Genomic DNA, 17924 nt, shown 5'->3' on the forward strand with positions numbered 1-17924 from the left:
GTCTCGCGCACATTGGAGGAGAGCCTCCTACACGTGACGCTGCAAGCCGCACGCCTCCACCGCCTCCACAATTGCCTGTGCAATTTCCGCGACGGAGTAACCAGAGTCGCTACTATTCCGAACACATCCGACCACTCCATGTAGTTATTTATTAATATTATTGCTACTATTGCTGCCTGTGTCACAGCGAGGCATTGACTCGTTATTTGCATGTGCTGCAAGTTCCCTCGAGAATATTGCGCAGTGAATAATTGACCTATCCGATCAATAGATAAATCAAGCTATCGACATGATTATCTTCTGCTCTTCCATCACTCTTTTGACTCCTATCGGTCCATAGTACCCGCGCTTCCACGCAACCGACAGCACTTCGAGGACTCGCTGGCAGCCAAACATGTTATAAGGACGCTTCGACAGCGTCTGTGCAAGTAGTTCTCGGTGCTCCTGCTGCCGCAGACAGGATCCGAGAACCATCGCTGACCAGAGTAGCGACGACCACATCGGGCGAGAATCTGAAAGCGACCCTGAGGCAGCCAGCATCCGATCTATCGCTTCGTCAATCTTGCATATCACAGCCTCTTCGTGTTGAATTCCAGGCCCGTAATAACTGGTGTAGAGATACACTAGCACAGCCTGTTGATGTATGCGACCCGTGATTCGATAGTCCGAGGCTGTCTCGTCATCTATGCTCAATTCAGCCAGCTCTTCGGGAGGCTCCCAGGTCATGATCTTGTTCTCGAGAATACAAAACATGTCATACCGACTCTTTTGTAAATTTGAGTTGGCTGGTGTCGATGGCACGTATCTTAGCATTTCAATCCTGGGAATCATCTCGAAGAGGGAGTGAGCACATCCAAATAGTAATCCGTATGAATCGGTTCCTCGATTGAGTGAATCAAGTCTCGAAACCACAGAGTCTCTTTCCCCGTGGTTCTCTGTTTTCTCAATCGCTTGCGTTTTCACACCCGCGACGGATGTTTTGGATACTATAGACATGAAGGCGTAAAGCTCTAGTAGAAACCCATGGATGTTAGCCTCTACCTGAAGCCGTCCAAGTCGCAGTAGGAGTTCACGCGAGGCACGGAGGTGTAGAACAATCGCTCCATTTTGAGAACCGTCCACGGACTGTAATTAAATGTAAGCTATCTCGACATTTGTTTGATGCGTTTGGCAAGTGATTTCAGACCTCGAATTGACATAATAGCAGAATTGCCAGCACCAGACCCACTAACTTTTCAGAAGATAACCTATCATCCGCTTCCAGCACCTTAAGCCGCTGTCTCACACATCTGATGGCAACTGAGTAGTGTGATGTTGCCGAGAGGCTAGGTGTCTGGTCATAAGTACTAGAGAAGTGCGAGGCACCCAGGGCAAGGACGCAGTGAGTAATTAGATCGTCAGACAGAGCGTAGGGTAAAACATAAGAAGCGAATGGATTAAACGGCTTTACGCGCGAGGTGAGAACAAAAGCTGTTGTATTCATGTAAAAGTGGAAGATGGACTGTAAATCAGCTCTCTCGAGAATCTTTGGCCAACGGGGAGACGAGTAAGCGTTGCTGAAAGAGGGAGTAGTCAATAAAGGTTCTGTCTGGAACACGTGCAGCAGGACACTATTATCCTCGCGTATTTTCTCTTTCGCATTAATACTCTGGTTCACTTTCCCAGGGCAGCGATTTGTCAAAGGAGCCTCTGTGCCCGCCGTAGAATGGCCATCTGGATGGCACGACGGGACATCCCACTGTACACATTCAACAGCCTTCCCAGAGCTAGTCGAAGCAGTATCCATTAGAAGATTCCGCCAAGCTCTAGCATTATCAGTGGACCATTTGCACTGCAGCCGGTTTCGCTCGCACCCAACACAGACTGGCTTTCTTTCGTCGCATTTCTTGTGCCGCAACCGACATGTGAGGCATCCCGTGCGCTTCCTTGTTCGTTTCACGGCCTGGGAAGAAGCTATATTGCAGTCTTTCATTTCGGGTTATCCTATTGTATTATTGATCATAATACACTTGACTGCAACGCATATCTCACATTGACGAACTTGAGGTTGCGTACAACGAGGCCAACAGATGAAACACTTAGAACACTTGGGGTCCCTTATCGATAAGCGCGCTTAAACACCACGCTAGTACAAATATAGTAAATTCTGTATATCTCCTCTCACATGCTCAATTCTCAATTTGTTCGTCTATGGCATAGTGTGAGTTTCCTGCGTCAGATATCGGGTATTCACGCTTTAGATACTACCAGTAATTTTCTGGCGCTAATATTTGGCTGCATTGATAAATCCTGTATACATACCAGTGAATATGCTTCTCAAGAGTCAAGCCAATGCATCCCAGTTCACGATTGTCCGACATAGACAATGTATCTAATCATGAGCAATAGCAGTTACATAAGCAGCCCACCAGCTCTCAATCTATCATCAAAGTCACTCAGAAAAACTGCCATCTTATGGCTATTATTCATATTATTCGAGAATTCCTTGATTCCTATTGCCCTTTTCTTCATTCTTGGAGACATTTTTCATGTCAAGCTATGGATCAGTAGGTTAACGCTTCCACTAACTCTTCTTCTTATAATCATATGTAGAACCTGACCTAGATAATCACTTGATAGTATACACCGTCATAGCCAGCATCTGGGGGTTCGCCCTCTATGTCCAATTCCTCATTCGATTATGGAAATTTCTTCGGCGGTGGAAATACTACAGACCTCTTTCATCAACAGAAACAAATTCTGACCAAAACCCATCCCATCCCCGCCTATACAGCCTAGACACAACACACTGGATCCTGCTAGTCGCACTATCTATTTCCATCGCCGAATTAATCATCGCTACGGCTCTGACAACACCAAGCATCCGGGTCCTTTCAGTCGTCAATCAATCCATGTTTCTTGCGCTGAGTATCGCCGTTTTTATACTCGACGTCGGGTCGTGGTTTGCTATGCGTGCCACCTTTCGTGTGAGCTCGATTGCGAGGGGGGAACCACTTCGCCCGGGCCTGTATACGTTAGTTGAAGATGTCATGGCCGTTGATGCTGGTTATGGACTGGAGTTTCGGGGACATATCAATGCGCGATGGAAAGCTAGTCCGAGTTTCAGATTGCTCTTCCAGCGATTAAGTCCGCTGTGGTCTGTTTCAGGTATAGCTGTGAATGGAGTGTGTCTTGGAGTGAGCATTGTTTTGATCGATGATACGCATGGCAAGGGCGAGGCTGGGTTTGTTATAGGGTTTGCTGTACCGTATGTCTGGGCTTTTGGCTTGATCATTATAAGTGTGGCTGTGGTCAAGAGTAGTCTACAGAAAGAAAGAGAGCGATGGTCGGAAGGAGGATAAATGGGAATATACGAGTCACTAGTATATAAGTATTGATTATAAAATGCTCTCATATTATTTCTAGCCCTCGAATATTGTGTCTGGAAACCCGAAGACCGAGTGCCTACTGCGGTAACAGGTATCCATGCCAGAAGCCCAGAAAAAAAATACATTTGGGCGTAAGATCGCTTCATTCGAATGAATCACACATAATTACTTGTATGGCTGCGATGCTGACGCCATTGGTCAGTTGTCGTATAGTTCAAGCGCGCTTATCGATAAGGTAGCCATCCTCAACCCTCGCACAATATCAGAGTCGAGGTATAAAAGGAGGTGTAGCTGATTAATTTCTTGAAACATATTTTAATTCCTCTAATCTCATTTCAACAAAAACTATTCATCTTTAAACTCAATATGAGTTATGATTGCATAGTCATTGGTGCTGGCTATTCAGGGCTGGCAGCAGCCAAAGCCCTAAAAGAAGCAGGGAAAAACATTCTCTTGCTAGAAGCACGAGACCGTGTCGGAGGTCGAGCTTACACAGTCCGCGATGCTGACGATGATTATTTCGACAACGGCGCCACTTACCTCGGCGTCCAGCAGGAGTCAATGTTTGCCCTATCCCGCGAATTCAAAGTCGCGACATTCCATTCTCCCACAAATGGCCGCAGCCTGTTCTATTACCGCGGCAAAGCCTTGCCATATAAAGGCGTCATCCCAGCAATGCGGATCTGGGAGCTTATTGATTTGGGTTTTGTAATTCGACGGTTTGAGAAGCTGGCCGAGGAGATGAACCTGGAAGAGCCGTGGAAGACGCGACGAGCAAAGGAATTGGATAATATGACGCTGAAGGAATGGTTTGATCGAAACTGCTGGACAAAGGCAGGCAATGATGTAATGACCTCTGTGTCGGAGCTGATCTGGGGCCAGCATCCTTCTTGTATTTCCCTACTGTACGGGTTGTGGTATACTAAAGCAGGTGTCAGTCTGACGGTCCTCTCGACGACTGCCAAAGGGGCCCAGGAGCAACTCATCCGAGGAGGTGGACAGATTATTGCAAACAAAATCGCCGATTTTCTGGGCCCTGATATCCTGCGCCTCCAGGAGCCTGTCAGCTTCGTTAGACAAGCTGATGATGATACAATCGAGATTACAACCTCTCAAGCCAGCTACCATGCCCACAGAATAATTTTTGCCATCCCGCCTCCGTTGCTATTGAAAGTGGGCTTTGAGCCTCCATTACCGGTTGAGAAAACCCAATTCTTGCAGCATTGCCCACCGGGTGCATATGTAAAAGTGTTTGCACTCTTTTCAACCCCGTTCTGGCGTGAAGCAGGTTTTCTTGGCGAGGTTGTGAGCCCTGATGGGTTCATTGCACTAACCAACGATGTAACTCCTGAAAAAGGGTCCCCGGGAAAGCTCATGGGGTTTATTGTTGGAGCAAAGGCATATCAGTTCTTGCGTCTCGGCGAGAAGGAGCGAAAAGAATTGTGCTTAAAGGAGTGGACAGCGGTATTCGGTGAGCGCGTGCGACATGAAGTCCGAAAATTTCATATCCATTCGATGATGGAGGAAGAATGGTCTCTTGGGTGCCCCTTGTCGACTCCTGCACCTGGAATGTTCACTACACTGGGGGACTCGTGGAGAAAACCAACAGGACGCATTCATTGGGCGGGTACAGAGACAGCGACTAAGTACTGTGGTTATATGGAGGGCGCAGTTGTTGCTGGAAAAAGAGCAGCGGCTGAGGTTTTGGAGGCTCTGTAAGATAACTCAATCGTGATGTATGTGTACCCTAGAAAATAAATAGGACTTATCCTCGTCATCATTATAGTACTCCTTCTAGGTAAGTAATATTTGCTAGTCAATTGTTCAACGTTGGTTTCCGAATTTTCTGTTAGATTAATCAAACATTTGAATGAGCCGGAACGGCCAAAATGTTTCCTTGATGTAAATCTAATCCTCTCTACCAGTGGGAAATGTATTTTCTTTTCTTTTCTTTTTTTTTTCTTTTTTTTCATCTCCTTATTCGCTTTCTTTCAACACCGAATTATTTCTCGCTCCTTGGCACCGCAATCCTAACCTACCCAACCGGAATTCGGGATAACTAGGTCTGTTGATTGGTTCGAGAATTATTTGCAACATTGACAAGAGGCTTTCGCCGAAGATAAAAATATTCAGCTAGCAATTCTTTGACTATAGGTAGATACTGTATAGGCGCTAATAATTATTACTACAGATTGGTAATTAGACATCAGTGCTACTTACGTGAGTTCCAATTCCCTTAGAGATTGCTACCGAGACCAAGGACCGTAAGCATCGATGACCCTCCAAAATTGCCAGTTGAGACTCTGGAACCAGTCTAAGAGGTTTGTAATGAATGCCTCCCACCGCCGCTAGCAGGTACAATGTGCAACCTGATAAAGAATCAATGCCTGCGGTGCCAATTCAATTCGGTATCGACAGGTCGAGCTATGTATTGGATGCGCCGTTAGTTTCTTCTGTCACATTGGTAGTAGTTGGCATGGGTATTGGGCCTCCTGGTGAGTTTTCGTTCGCCGCAGTCAAGACCTCGACGCCTGTTTCTGTGACAAGCAAGGTGTGTTCTATACGTATGTTAGATTAGGCAACAAATGCGAGATTATTTTCATACGTACCAAATTGAGCAGTTCGTTTGCCATCAACGGTTACATTTGTCCAGTCATCTGGCCAATAAACTCCCCGAGGTGTTCCCAGTGTAAGTATAGGTTCAATTGTGAAAGTCATTCCGGCTTTGCATACTCCTGGGATCTTATTCTTGGCATAATGTGGTATCCACGGCGGGGGATGGAACTCGGTGTTGATGCCATGGCCACCCCAGGTTGCGACGACACTACAGCCCCTAGACTTTGCATGCTTCTCAATGACCCGGCCAAACTCTCGTAAGGGCGTTCCGGGCTTTACGAGCTCAATTGCTTTATCCAAGCATTCCCGTGTCGTTTCAACTACTCTGACTGAATCTGGGTCTGCCTTGGCTCGATCACCCACATAATAGGTTTCGTTGAGATCAGCGTGATAGCCCCCGTGATATAAGGAGATGTCGAGATTGAGGATATCACCATCGAGAAGGATTCGCTGGTCGGGTATTCCGTGGCAAATCACCTCGTTTGGAGAAGTACACAGAGATTTCGGAAAGTGGTTGTAATTCAATGGGGAAGGATATGACTGCCGCTCCACACAAGCCTTGTGACAGACCTCGTCCAGGTAATCCGTGGTAATGCCGGGCCTGATCTCGGCAGCGGTGATGTCGAGTACTTCTCGAGCCAATGCGCAGACCTTGCGCATTGCCGCCTGCCCCTTGGCATCTAGAATGTCAATTTTCGTCCTGCTTAAGCGCAGTTCACCCTTCGGTACGCCGGTCTCGGCCCAGTCAGGGTGTTTGATCGATTTGGGGACGGTGCGCCACTCAGACAGCGGATAGACGGGTCGGATACTTCCGGGGGGGAATGAGAATGTGGGGAAAGGATTGTGCAGCCTCGTCGCTGTATCAGGTCAGAGACGCTTTCTTTTTTAAATGATGCCATTCAGTATCTTACCTTGCACGGTTTTGTGTAGAATTTTATGCTGGCTCTATAACATGCGATTCGTCAGCCCCATGTGGGTGGTAATATACCCTGTGGATGGTAAGATCGTAAACAAACCCAGTTCCTTTTGAAGCAATCCTGCGAGCAGAAATAGCTGTCTTTCAAGCCGATCTTTAAACATGTCGGGCACTGTAAATCTCCAGCCTGATTTTCACAGTCTGCCCCTAGGCACTTTCTGTTCCGTTGTATTTCGGCCATTTAAGTAAGTGTTTTGGCAAGCGAGAGTTGTGTTCGGCTAGATTACAGAAATGTTGGTTTGTGGTGTGGAAAAAGGAAGGTGATGGCATCCTCCGGCGAAATTACTCACCCGATATCGATAAGATCGATAAGGCTGCAAGGCTTCCCACACTACCTGTCATCCTTCCTAAATAGGCAATCAATTCAGTGTCAGAATTTATTTCACATATAAAAGGCGGCTATCAAACTTGTGCTTATTTTAAATAGCTTGCTTAATGGACGTTTGGAATGATCAGAAGCACTAATCGAGCAAGGTTATGTTGGATGAGAAAATTAAGAAGTATCACCAGCTATAAGGGTGTTAACCTGGATACACGGTATAAAATCAACAATTAAAATCTTTTTAGTATAAGTTATTTAATATATTGACATATTTTAATAAAGAGATAGCCAGTAGAATTTCCTGATTAGACATTCCCGGGCCGCCAATCCTGGTTGCTAGCAGACCCTGTTGGGCTCCGATGTTTAACACTTTTGCCATTGTTTGACGTTGATTATCTGTTTGGGAAAGTCTGAAGCTTTACATGGGTTTTAAAATTGAATTCGGATAGCTCACTCTGGCTTATAAGCCTGAGCCCTGTCGATAGGTAGCGTGCCTTTCGTTTCTGCTCCAAAGATCGTCTGTTAGTGAATGAGATCATTAAGATCATATTGGTCCTACTTTCTGACCCCGAAACGTAACAATCAGCGCGTCGGCACCGCCTTTTATTATTACCTTTGCTCGAGCCAGAACATGGAGAAAGAAACGTTATGTGGTTTGTTTCAATGAACTTTTCCTTGACATCAATGCGAGGTCTGCTGATTCAAAGGTAGGAATATTTTCGGTCTTCGTATCTCCCAGACCATGGCCAAGTAAACAGATTCGGTTGATTGCATCTGTAGTACACTTAGAAGCGAGGTATAACCACTCTGCTACGCCTGCACGTTTCTGTGTTAAGACTCAATAGCCTCAGCCCGAGAGTCATCTTCGACCAAAGTTATCGACGTCTTCCCGACAGTTCTAGCCCACTGCCTCGTCGAAACCCCGCTCAACATGACTTCGCTCGATCCAAATGATCCCCCTCCACCCGACTGGCTTTCAGATTTGTAAGTCCGCGAGGTTAGAATTCGACCTTGTGACGTCTTATTAAGTAAATTTCGCATATGACGCGGCCCGGAGTAGCCAAGCAGCGTTACGGCCAAAGTGGTGACGACCGTGGCAACAGTGAAGAAAAGTGTCAGGAAAGCGGGAATACCATAGGGCCAATGGTATTGGATCCGTCGTTGGTACACAGCCACTTTTGGAACGAGGTTATCTGATGCATTAAGACTGTTATCATCAAAATTGTCGCGTTTTCGGAGGGTCTGTTGCTGCGCGTTTTGCAGCGTTTTGGTCCCAACGACTGCATTGGCGGCGGCATCCGTCCAGATAAGGTTGAGGATACGTGCAGTTGATGAAGAAGAATTGGACAATTCTTGCCATTGTCGGAGCATAGCAAGGTTGTCCCGCCCAGTATAATCAGCCACACCAAGGTTTGCGTTTCCAACACTAAATGCAACCGCAATAGCATCGGAATAGAATTTTATTCCAGGGAAGTTTTGAGAACTAGGGCCAGATCCAAAGCCAGAGCTCCAACCGTCGTATCCAGGCAGGTAGAGGAATTCCTTTTGCAGTGTTGAAAGACTGACGTTGCCTTGGTTTGGACTCGAGATAAGGCCCCATATAGGAGAGACATCACTCAGGTTTAGATTAGTCTGTTCAACGCCCCAGAGCGGCTTGGACGCGTTATCTGTATAGACTTTATCTCGAATGTCGGTGACGGTCAGTCCTGATAGATCGTCACTACCATTAAATTGGAAAGAAACGGTTTTGATTATGGCTTTCGCGGTAGATATGCATGAGTACACCGGGATGGTCCAGTTGCTTCCAGGGTCGAACAAGAGCGGCGTGCCATTATCCCGGCGTCGAGGGGCACCATACACTATCCCACACATTGTGGCGATGTTGGAGATGTTGGCTGTGTCAAGACCTCCCGCACCGTTGCAAGTGAGTCCTATTGATGATTAGCATCTCTTTTCACCGATAAAACTTCTCGATGAAAAGTCGATTGGATGACGATGGTGGTAAGAGACTTACCAATATCACTCCAAAAACTAGAGTCGATACCAAAAGGGTTTGGATACAGCGGCGGTTTTGATGGAATGGTAATATTCTGTGAAGAATTCGTTATCGAAGGTGTACTGGAACCACTTACTCCCTGGTCCAACCCATCAAGATAGCTCCCATAAATCTGGGTAGCGGTGAGCTGGTTTGGAGTACCAATGAAGAGAGAAGAGCCTGTTGAGTCATTATACATTAGCGGAAATGTCTTCCCTAATTCTGAGTTCAAATATTCAAAAGGTCTCGAGCCGGGAATGCTATCGTTGTGAATGCTGGTGATGTTCATGAAGGCCATAGAATAGGCATTGTTGAGCCAGGCTGCCCGGTAGGCTCGAAGCTGAAGATCTGGCTGACTCTGACGATCAGCGTAGAAGTCCCATGTCGGATAAGTGCGATTGATATTCACAAAGCCGCCACGATCAGTCAAAACTAGGTCGTAAATGCTTGTGCCCTGACTGGAGTATTTAGGAAGCATAAAGTCGAGGGTTACATTGAGGTCAACACACTGGGACTCCGGCTCGATGAAGAGAAGGTCCTCTGACCAGCGACTTCCATACGGGCTCATCGGAGGGGCGCTATGATTGCGAAAACCAATCCCACCATTAATCATATCGACCACCAGACCTTCAATGACCAAAAGCCTATTTTCCGTAACCATGGTCCTGATCTGCTGGAAGCTGCTGACGGGGTAACTCGACCCGTTGTCCGGCTGGGTGGCGGTTGGATAGTCATTAATCTGGGACCAGGTGTAGGATCTTGCCTGGATATCAAATACACTCGATACTGATTGGTTCATTGTAGCCAAGCCGCTCTGAAACACATCGATTACATACTGCGGGATATGAGAGTCATAATTGTAGACGTCGTAGTACTCTCCGGTGGCATTGGTCATGTAGGTGACATTGCTGAAGGAATTCGGACATGCCACCGGGCTGAACGCGCCGCAGATGCGACTGAATGGGAGATTGCTTCTCGAGACTGTTCCATGGCCGAAATCACCCAGGTCTGCAATATAGTGAAACGAGGATGGGGCTGGTTTGTTGCTTAGAGAGATGCTTTGGTATAGTCCCAGCGGGGTGACGATGGCGGCGACAGAAGTTAACAATACCAGAGCCGCTTTCAACCTAGTCATGATCACAATATATAAGGGCACTCCTCTCATCACTGCGGAGTCCGCGTGGACGAGGAAAGGCCACCATGACGAGTGGAGAGATCGGCCTACGACAGACCTGTTATTTCAATGAAAGTCGAGTTAGTCATTGAAAACTTGTCTAGAGGAGCGGTAACACACACCATGTTACTGCAGAAGCGGTACTGGTAGAGCTCCTTTTATTGAAAAGGAAAAGAATAATGAGCGGCACGGCCAATAGAAAGACGATATGTACGATAGCAATAGCAGCGGCGATCATGCCCGACACATCGCCCACCGTCAGATCGTTGAGGGTCAGCATGATTTATGTTGATGTGTGTCGGCCGCCCAAGTTTGTTGTTTGGTGTCTGGCAGCTTGCAATGTTTGCATCTAGCTGTAAGCTTATCCACATCATGTTCGGGTAATTGAGAATCTGCGCTTATATATGTTCTTCGCCAAGTCTAACATAGATAGATCAAGCGAGCCATGGGCATCAGGACAAAGTCAACATAGCCATTATTAAAATAGCCATTATTGAAATATCAAGAATATTAATTCACAATTGGAAACTCAGCTGATCGTAGGCCTCCAATCAGCGCGATAGGTGCGTCGTGACACCATGGAAGAATACGAGGTGGTGTCCAATAATTTCTTTTATCTCGACGCCTTTCCATCCAAGGCTCGTAAATACACAATCAAAGCACACGAGGAGGCGATTACTTGGTATCTTGGCACATTGATAACCATGGTGCCAGAGAGCCTAGGCGCTTGGCATTTTGATAATTATTTATAAGCACATTTTAAACAGCACACATCTATTTTCTATATAAATTATTAAGAATTTTGCTAAAAATGTTTGATGCCATATATTGAGCATACTGTGATACCTTTAAACCGTATCTGTTTTAATTGGTCTATTTTGTTTTCTGACATTATTCAAATTGAACCAATAACATCCCACCGTGTTGTGATAGAGTCAGGGATGAATTAGTGTTGGAGTCTTGAACTATTTTAACCTAGCCCGTAGTATTGATGCTAAGTACAACCGGCAGATTTCGGACCTATCTTCCCACTTTGGAGATTATGGATCACTTTCGACTCTTTGAGTGTTGGCTCTTGACTCTTTTGGCCAATTGTGGCTGCTTTGAGTGGGACTTAATAATATCCATGTAAACCTTACATTCTTCGTCCCTGGAACCAAACATCTCTAGTGAACAGTGCTAAAATAGATGAAACCTTACTCTATAACTTCAGAGGAAACCTCTCTCGCAACCGCGCGCCATACTTGCCGAAAACAACCGGCAACGGTGCAAAGGCAAGAATTATGAACCCCAAGACACTATTTCCCCAGCCCAAACCTAAGCTATCGTACAAAGGATTGGCAGCGAGGGCTAAGAAAGTGCCCGAGGCGTTGCGTACCAATGTCACAGCCGCCAGCGCCGATGCTGCGCCTTGCGGACCGAACATATCTATCATATACAGCTGGGTCGACGAAGTAATGACAAGGGTGCCGAGGCCGATGAAGACAGTGCCGATTATGGGAGCCATCCATTGCACGGCATATTCAGTCGTCCATCCATACCAGAAAATACCGATCGATACAGAGGGCCCAATCCAAATCATCAGCTGCAGGCGACGCTCCGGTCCGCCATCCTTTCCTACGAGCTTGTCGCTCAGCGAGGCAAACAGAATCAGACCAATGACGCAGCCAACGCCGACACCGAGGTATGCCAGGCCAGAAACGCTAACACTCCAGCCATAGGTAACCCGGAAAACGGATGGGAAGGTAGCAAAGAGGAGGAATGTCATACCAAATGTGAGCGCAGTGTACAGACCCATAGGAAGAACAATGGGTGATAAGCACAGCATGCGTAGCGGTCGGATTAACGCCCGAACAATAAGTTGCCGCGGCTGTACTTGTTTCGCAAGTGCCGGCCGTAGGTCAGAATTGCCAGTTTGCTTACGAAGACGGGCAGCCTTGCTAGCGAGAAGTGTAGTCGAGTTAGTCTCACGCATCGTGGCCATAGCTATGGCTGTGACAATGCCGGCCTAGACAAGTGAATTGTTAGACCCATCGTTCGGCATGAGAGAGGGTGAGCGGCCCACAAATATAAGAACCAAATAGAACGTCCACCGCCAACCTAATGCCTGCGTCACAAACCCACCAATAATGGGGCCAAGTACAGGCCCAAGAAGAGGACCGGCTGTAAACATAGCAGTCGCGGCGCCACGCTCCTCTTTAGGAAGCAGGTCGGCGATGGTTCCCCCGCTTGAGGTCAAGAAGGAGGCTGCACTGGCACCGCAAAGAAAGCGAAACACGAGAAACATCGCAGTGTCAGTGCTGCGTGCACAGCCGATAGTGCAGCCCAAGTACAGTATACTGCTAGCCCAGTAGATAGGCAGGCGCCCAGCCACTTCAGACAGCGGAGCAAACAGCAGGGGACCCGTAGAGGCGCCTAGTGAAGGGATTGTCACAGCCAATGTAGCGACGATGTTATTAGTCACTCCAAATTCAGCAGCTAGTTCTGATGCCCCTGGAGCGAACGTGGTTGTCGCGATGTTCCTTCATTGGGATTGCGTCAGTAGGGTTATCCCGAGTCCGCGATGATCAATTGAAATGAAATAGAAATTGATTGAGCACCACGTACGAGTAAAGTACCGAGAGGCTTATCAGTATGATATGCAGCATTTTGCGCCCCTTGGACCAGTTGCGCGGGTTTGCAGGGTCTTCAGGGCCGTCCCAGTCGACGATATTCGGGTCGGCGACAGCATTATCAGTTGCACTCTCTTCATTAGGACAATCCTTCTGAATTATATGGTCTTTCTCGGAGGAATGTGGGTTTTGGCCAGCTTCTTCGACGTCAGTGTTCCCACTTCTGCTTTCATGGCTTTTGGTTTTCATAGTGTCACTCTCTATCTCACTTGGTGCCATGTTGCCAGGCAGCTCACAGTTTAGTAAGCCAAGGTAATCTCAACCTCTATAGTCTTTGAAATAAACAAAAGCCATTGCAAAGTATGACTCGGAGGCCGTCGTACTTTAAGCATCCTGAGAGGCCATGGCGAAGAACGCCCAGATTTTAAGGAGTGCATAACGAAGACAATCCGGATATTTGGCGGACGAGTGCCGCGTCTGGGAGGGGTAGGCAACGCCATTCTAGGTAGTAAACTTGATATGAGATGGCTTTGTCTCCGGTCCGAGTTTGCTCCGTCCGACGTGGACTGAGAAGAAGAGCTGATGTGTGCTGACTGTGATAGTAAATCATCGCCGTCGATAGCTCCGTAGATCTTCCTCCGTCAACTCTCAACGCAAATTCCCTCTCCTGGCGAAGAGAAGCGACCACCGGACTCAATCCTAATTTTATCTCCTTCGGTCCCTCTCCTCCAAGCTATGGCCGCGTCCATCCTCCAACACAGTGGGAGAATCGTGCTATCAAGACTAAATGGGCAAGGTCGGCACCCGCCATACGGGCCACCCCCAAATAAGCCATCAGTGCGACATAGCATCGTCTGAACCCTCCCTCCACATATCTCATCCCCCAACAGCGAAATGTCAAAAAGTCGCCGAAATGAGGTCTCGATACAAGCTGCCCTTCGAGATTTGGATTCCGGAAAATGTAAATCGGTCCGTGAAGCAGCAAACGCGCACAAAGTGGCTCGATCGACTTTACAAGGCCGGATCAACGGTCAACAAAGTCATCTAACCTCGCATATTGGTGACCAAATTCTGACTACTATTGAAGAGCAACGGCTAGTCGATTGGACACTGGGCTTGAATTCGCAAGGAAAATCACCCTCGATTCCGAATATGCGAGAAATGGCCACTTCTATTCTTCGGCAGAATGGGGAGAACCATGTTATAGGGAACAACTGGGTGCAGCGTTTCAGGCAACGCCATCCTGAGATATCCACGCGTAAAAGAAAAATAATAGACTCTAAAGGAGAGTCACCAACGCCGCCTACTGATTTAATGGAACGGCCGTCAGCAGTCGACTACGTTCGCCGTCTAACACAGCTCGACACTGCAGCAGAATTGGAGCATCCAACGGACCGCCGTCGTGAGAAGCCACAGCTTTCGTGTAATTTCTGTAGGCGACGCAAGTGAATCACCCCTGATTAAGTTTTTCGCCACGAGTGTATCGCTGCATGGCACTCAAGTAGAGATGAATTCTAACTAGTTCGTATGGTAGGATACGATGCGATCGTCAACATCCGTGCAAGAACTGCATAGAGAAGGGAATCGGGCTCTCCTGCACCTATGCGGCGGGTCCTCAGCGAAAAGAGAAACTCGGTATCGGTGAGCGCATCCAGCAGCTAGAAGCAATGGTACGTTCCCTAGCGCAGCAGCAGCACAATCCACAGACGCCTGCTGTGACTCCCATACCTTCGACAGGTGAAGGCGCGGGACAGACGACTGTATCACACCCTAAGCTCGCATCCTTGTCTGGCAGTAAGAGTTTCGACAGGTCTTCTGCATCTTTGGAACACGGAAGCATGCGTATGCATTCGCATGGTGCAAATTATGTCGGCAGTGTGCATTGGGCGGCCATTCTTGACAGCATCTCTGAGCTGAAGGATCACTACCAGGAGGAAGAGGAAGCGAGGGTGCTGACCACTAATGATTATCTGCTGCGTGACTATCCAAGGGCCCCGCATGTTTTATGAACCTGTAAATGCGACCAAAGCTGATATTCTTGCCTCAATACCGGCAAGGCCCGTGGTAGACCGCATGGTCGGACGACACTTCAATGCACAAGGCCTCACGCCACGTATGTACATACCTTTTGATCTCAATGTTGTAGGAAAGATTCTAGGTTTGTGGAAATTTTAGCTGACCCTGATTAGCCGTTCTTCACAGTGGCCAGTTTCTACGAGAGGTACGTTCATCAATTTGCTTAGGTTTTGACCTTCAAATTCTGTGTTCACTCCATAGCTGACTACTTTACCTTCAGTACGAAAGTTTTTGGAAGGATCCAGATACTACCTCTTTTACCTATATCGGCCTTTTATTTAGTATCATGTGTCTCTCGGTGCAAAGTAACCAGTTGAGTGAGGACCCGGCAGACCCGGAAGCTTTGATGCGCGTTTATCTATTCCGCGAACGAACTGTTCAGTGTCTTGTTCTGGGCCAGTTCACCAGAGGAGGTGCGTATGTACTTGAAACTATAATTAATTATTGCACTAGTGAGGTTCTTCTGTGCAAAGACGCAGATATTGGACTCTGGCTGCTACTTGGCATGCTCGTACAACTTGCCTTGAGCCAAGGCTATCATCGAGACCCTCGAAACTTTCCGAAAATTTCTCCGTTTGACGGCGAGATGCGTCGGCGTGTCTGGGCGGCCGTTAGACAGATAGACTTGCGACTATCAAGCCAGATGGGACTGCCACGTCTCCTTCAATCACAACAGTACGACACTGCCGACCCGCGCAACCTATTAGACTCGGATTTCGATGAAACCACTGTCGAGATACCACCATCGCGCTCAGATACTGAAGTGACACCAGTTCTCTACGTGTTGGCAAAGAACAGAATCGATAGCGTCGGTGGGCTAATTGGTGACCTCGTTGCTGACACACGGAAGCACCCGTACTCAGAGATCATGGATTTAGACCAAAAGCTGCAAGATGCTGAGGCCTCACTGCCGTCAATTTTCCGATGGCAGCCTCTCAGCCAGCCATTCATGGTGCCTCCTCTGATCGTCTTGCATCGCGTGTGGCTTCAAATCGCCGTCCAGCGGCTAACTATTTGTCTGCATCGCAAGTATCTCGCGCCACCGTATACCGAGCTGCGTTATAAGTATTCACGAAATTCATGTGTGCAGGCCGCTATCAAAATGCTCGAGTATCAGCGTCTTATCGATGAAGAGACGCAGCCAGATGGACAGCTGCATTCCGTTCGTTGGGTTTCCTCCTCGTTGTTGCAGACAACGTTCCTGCTGGGTATGAGTGTACTTTGTTACTACGTACAGCTAGCAAAAACCACGCCAGATCTGTCATTAGGTCAAGAAACCGACACGAAGATTTATGACTTATTGAGAGATACATATCCGATGTGGTTGCGTTCAAGCATCGTGTCTAGGGATGCCCGAGATGCAGTTGAGCGTCTGAGGCGTCTATTGGGACTACCAAATCAACAAGACAGCGGAAAATTTGCACAAGAAGGTTTGAGTCACTTTGACGCATCCCATGAGGCTGGTCTTTCGCTCGATCAGGTCACTTGGGATGCTTACCAAGGTAAGAATACAAACTTTTATCTGTTGAGTATAATTTTGGGTTTGAAGCTGATATATTCAGAATGCATTGCCAACTTTACCGTAGCATTTGATGCTGACTTCCTCACTCTAGAAGCGGGTGGGTCGTCTTCTGGGGTGTTTTCATGACGGACTAGACATAACTATCCAAAGTTGGCCGGCGGAACTGTGTCGGGACAATGGCTGTATTCTCGCACCCCAACCAAAAGCACCAAGCCATTATACACATACGCTTGGATATTCAACTATTTTACTCGGAAAATCGATAGAACCTAACTATATATTACCGCAAGCGAAAGGTAATTCCTATTTTGCTACTGTAATATATGTAGACCTTGTTCAGCCAGTACATAAAACACATTCACCGTCAATAAAGGATAATACCATCCCTAATCATACATGAGAAGTAAACACTCAATCCCAACAATAAATATATAATCCCACCTCTTCCCAATCCTTCAATGATATTCATGATAAAAATTACCTTGTATGGAATGCCCCCCATATCGGGTGTCACGTGATACTGATAAGCCGCGATAAGGATTTTCTCAACTTGAAATTTGAGATTCAATCAACATTGATATCAGACCTCATTACAGCTCATTAACACTCTCCCACGAATTCAGCCAATCCACCGCCGAAATAATATCATCCAACCTCCCTGCCTCGACCCCAAACTTCCTCCAATCGCAACCATGACACAGGGCTCATTAAAAAAGGCCAAAACAACAAACCCCAAAAAGTAAACTCCCCCAACGCCTCCCTCCTTTCCCTTCTATCCAACCATTCCATTTATATATTTATATGTCGTACTGATGAGAATAATAGGTCATCATCAAAACTCGGCCCTCGGGTAATCGCGCCGAAAAAGGCCTCGATCGCGAAACAGCGCAAGACGATGAAAAAGCTCACGTCGGGCTTGATTTCTAAGACAGAACGGAGTCTGGCGGCGCGCGCGGGGCATATGGAGTTGTTGACGAATGAGAAGAAGGAGCGGATGAAGGAGAAGAGGGCGGAGTTTAAGAAGAAGTAAAGGAGACATATCAATAAATACGATAGGATGGGAAGGGGTGTATATAGTTATGAGATCAGCATGTTGGATGGTTCTGCGTTATATTATATTTAGGGATTAGGCGTTTGTGGATGAATATTGGATCTATTTTCAAGTGATAATAAATCAAGTGCTATGTCCATGAAGTAATGTAATGTATCGATCAACAGCGGAA

The 17924-nt window shown here is 47.2% G+C and overlaps 8 protein-coding genes across 8 annotated transcripts; 4 read left to right on the forward strand and 4 right to left on the reverse strand.

Moving 5' to 3' along the window:
* Positions 1–114: 114 nt before the first annotated feature.
* Positions 115–2051, reverse strand: BGW36DRAFT_128513 (fungal-specific transcription factor domain-containing protein). Its single transcript, XM_046209337.1, has 2 exons — positions 1187–2051; positions 115–1125 (listed from the first exon to the last, which is right to left on the reverse strand). Exons 1-2 carry the CDS (start codon positions 1970–1972, stop codon positions 277–279), a joined length of 1635 nt encoding a protein of 544 aa, XP_046074100.1. The 5' UTR covers positions 1973–2051; the 3' UTR covers positions 115–276.
* A 326-nt stretch (positions 2052–2377) lies between these two features.
* Positions 2378–3341, forward strand: BGW36DRAFT_425222 (uncharacterized protein; the record flags this gene model as incomplete). The annotated part of the gene is made up of 2 exons (XM_046220090.1): positions 2378–2546; positions 2620–3341. The coding sequence occupies 2 exons, from the start codon at positions 2378–2380 to the stop codon at positions 3339–3341; spliced, it is 891 nt and encodes a 296-aa protein (XP_046074101.1).
* A 382-nt stretch (positions 3342–3723) lies between these two features.
* On the forward strand, positions 3724–5087 carry BGW36DRAFT_415471 (flavin-containing amine oxidoreductase; the record flags this gene model as incomplete). Its single annotated transcript, XM_046219321.1, has 1 exon — positions 3724–5087. Exon 1 carries the CDS (start codon positions 3735–3737, stop codon positions 5085–5087), a length of 1353 nt encoding a protein of 450 aa, XP_046074102.1. The 5' UTR covers positions 3724–3734.
* A 705-nt stretch (positions 5088–5792) lies between these two features.
* BGW36DRAFT_357059 (methionine aminopeptidase 1) lies at positions 5793–7141 on the reverse strand (the record flags this gene model as incomplete). Its single annotated transcript, XM_046213841.1, has 4 exons — positions 5793–5926; positions 5978–6841; positions 6896–6929; positions 7001–7141. 4 exons carry the CDS (start codon positions 7139–7141, stop codon positions 5793–5795), a joined length of 1173 nt encoding a protein of 390 aa, XP_046074103.1.
* Positions 7142–8113: 972 nt separating this feature from the next.
* On the reverse strand, positions 8114–10771 carry BGW36DRAFT_292361 (uncharacterized protein; the record flags this gene model as incomplete). The annotated part of the gene is made up of 3 exons (XM_046210910.1): positions 8114–9213; positions 9297–10549; positions 10608–10771. The coding sequence occupies 3 exons, from the start codon at positions 10769–10771 to the stop codon at positions 8114–8116; spliced, it is 2517 nt and encodes an 838-aa protein (XP_046074104.1).
* A 921-nt stretch (positions 10772–11692) lies between these two features.
* On the reverse strand, positions 11693–13352 carry BGW36DRAFT_337898 (major facilitator superfamily domain-containing protein; the record flags this gene model as incomplete). The annotated part of the gene is made up of 3 exons (XM_046212999.1): positions 11693–12499; positions 12557–13013; positions 13099–13352. 3 exons carry the CDS (start codon positions 13350–13352, stop codon positions 11693–11695), a joined length of 1518 nt encoding a protein of 505 aa, XP_046074105.1.
* A 1589-nt stretch (positions 13353–14941) lies between these two features.
* On the forward strand, positions 14942–16827 carry BGW36DRAFT_395503 (fungal-specific transcription factor domain protein; the record flags this gene model as incomplete). The annotated part of the gene is made up of 4 exons (XM_046218048.1): positions 14942–15080; positions 15133–15245; positions 15400–16609; positions 16742–16827. 4 exons carry the CDS (start codon positions 14942–14944, stop codon positions 16825–16827), a joined length of 1548 nt encoding a protein of 515 aa, XP_046074106.1.
* Positions 16828–17393: 566 nt separating this feature from the next.
* BGW36DRAFT_395504 (uncharacterized protein) lies at positions 17394–17731 on the forward strand (the record flags this gene model as incomplete). The annotated part of the gene is made up of 2 exons (XM_046218049.1): positions 17394–17440; positions 17527–17731. 2 exons carry the CDS (start codon positions 17394–17396, stop codon positions 17729–17731), a joined length of 252 nt encoding a protein of 83 aa, XP_046074107.1.
* Positions 17732–17924: the final 193 nt, after the last annotated feature.

This window comes from Talaromyces proteolyticus (genome assembly GCF_021365285.1).
Source record: "Talaromyces proteolyticus strain PMI_201 chromosome Unknown BGW36scaffold_4, whole genome shotgun sequence".
NCBI lineage: Eukaryota > Fungi > Ascomycota > Eurotiomycetes > Eurotiales > Trichocomaceae > Talaromyces > Talaromyces proteolyticus.

Excerpts from the sequence above, each read along its gene's own strand:
- BGW36DRAFT_128513 (XM_046209337.1), bottom strand. The coding sequence starts at position 1,972 with ATGAAAGACTGCAATATAGCTTCTTCCCAGGCCGTGAAACGAACAAGG. Across the intron at positions 1,126-1,186 it reads TGCTATTATGTCAATTCGAG|TCCGTGGACGGTTCTCAAAA; the intron begins GTCTGAAATCAC and ends ATTTAATTACAG.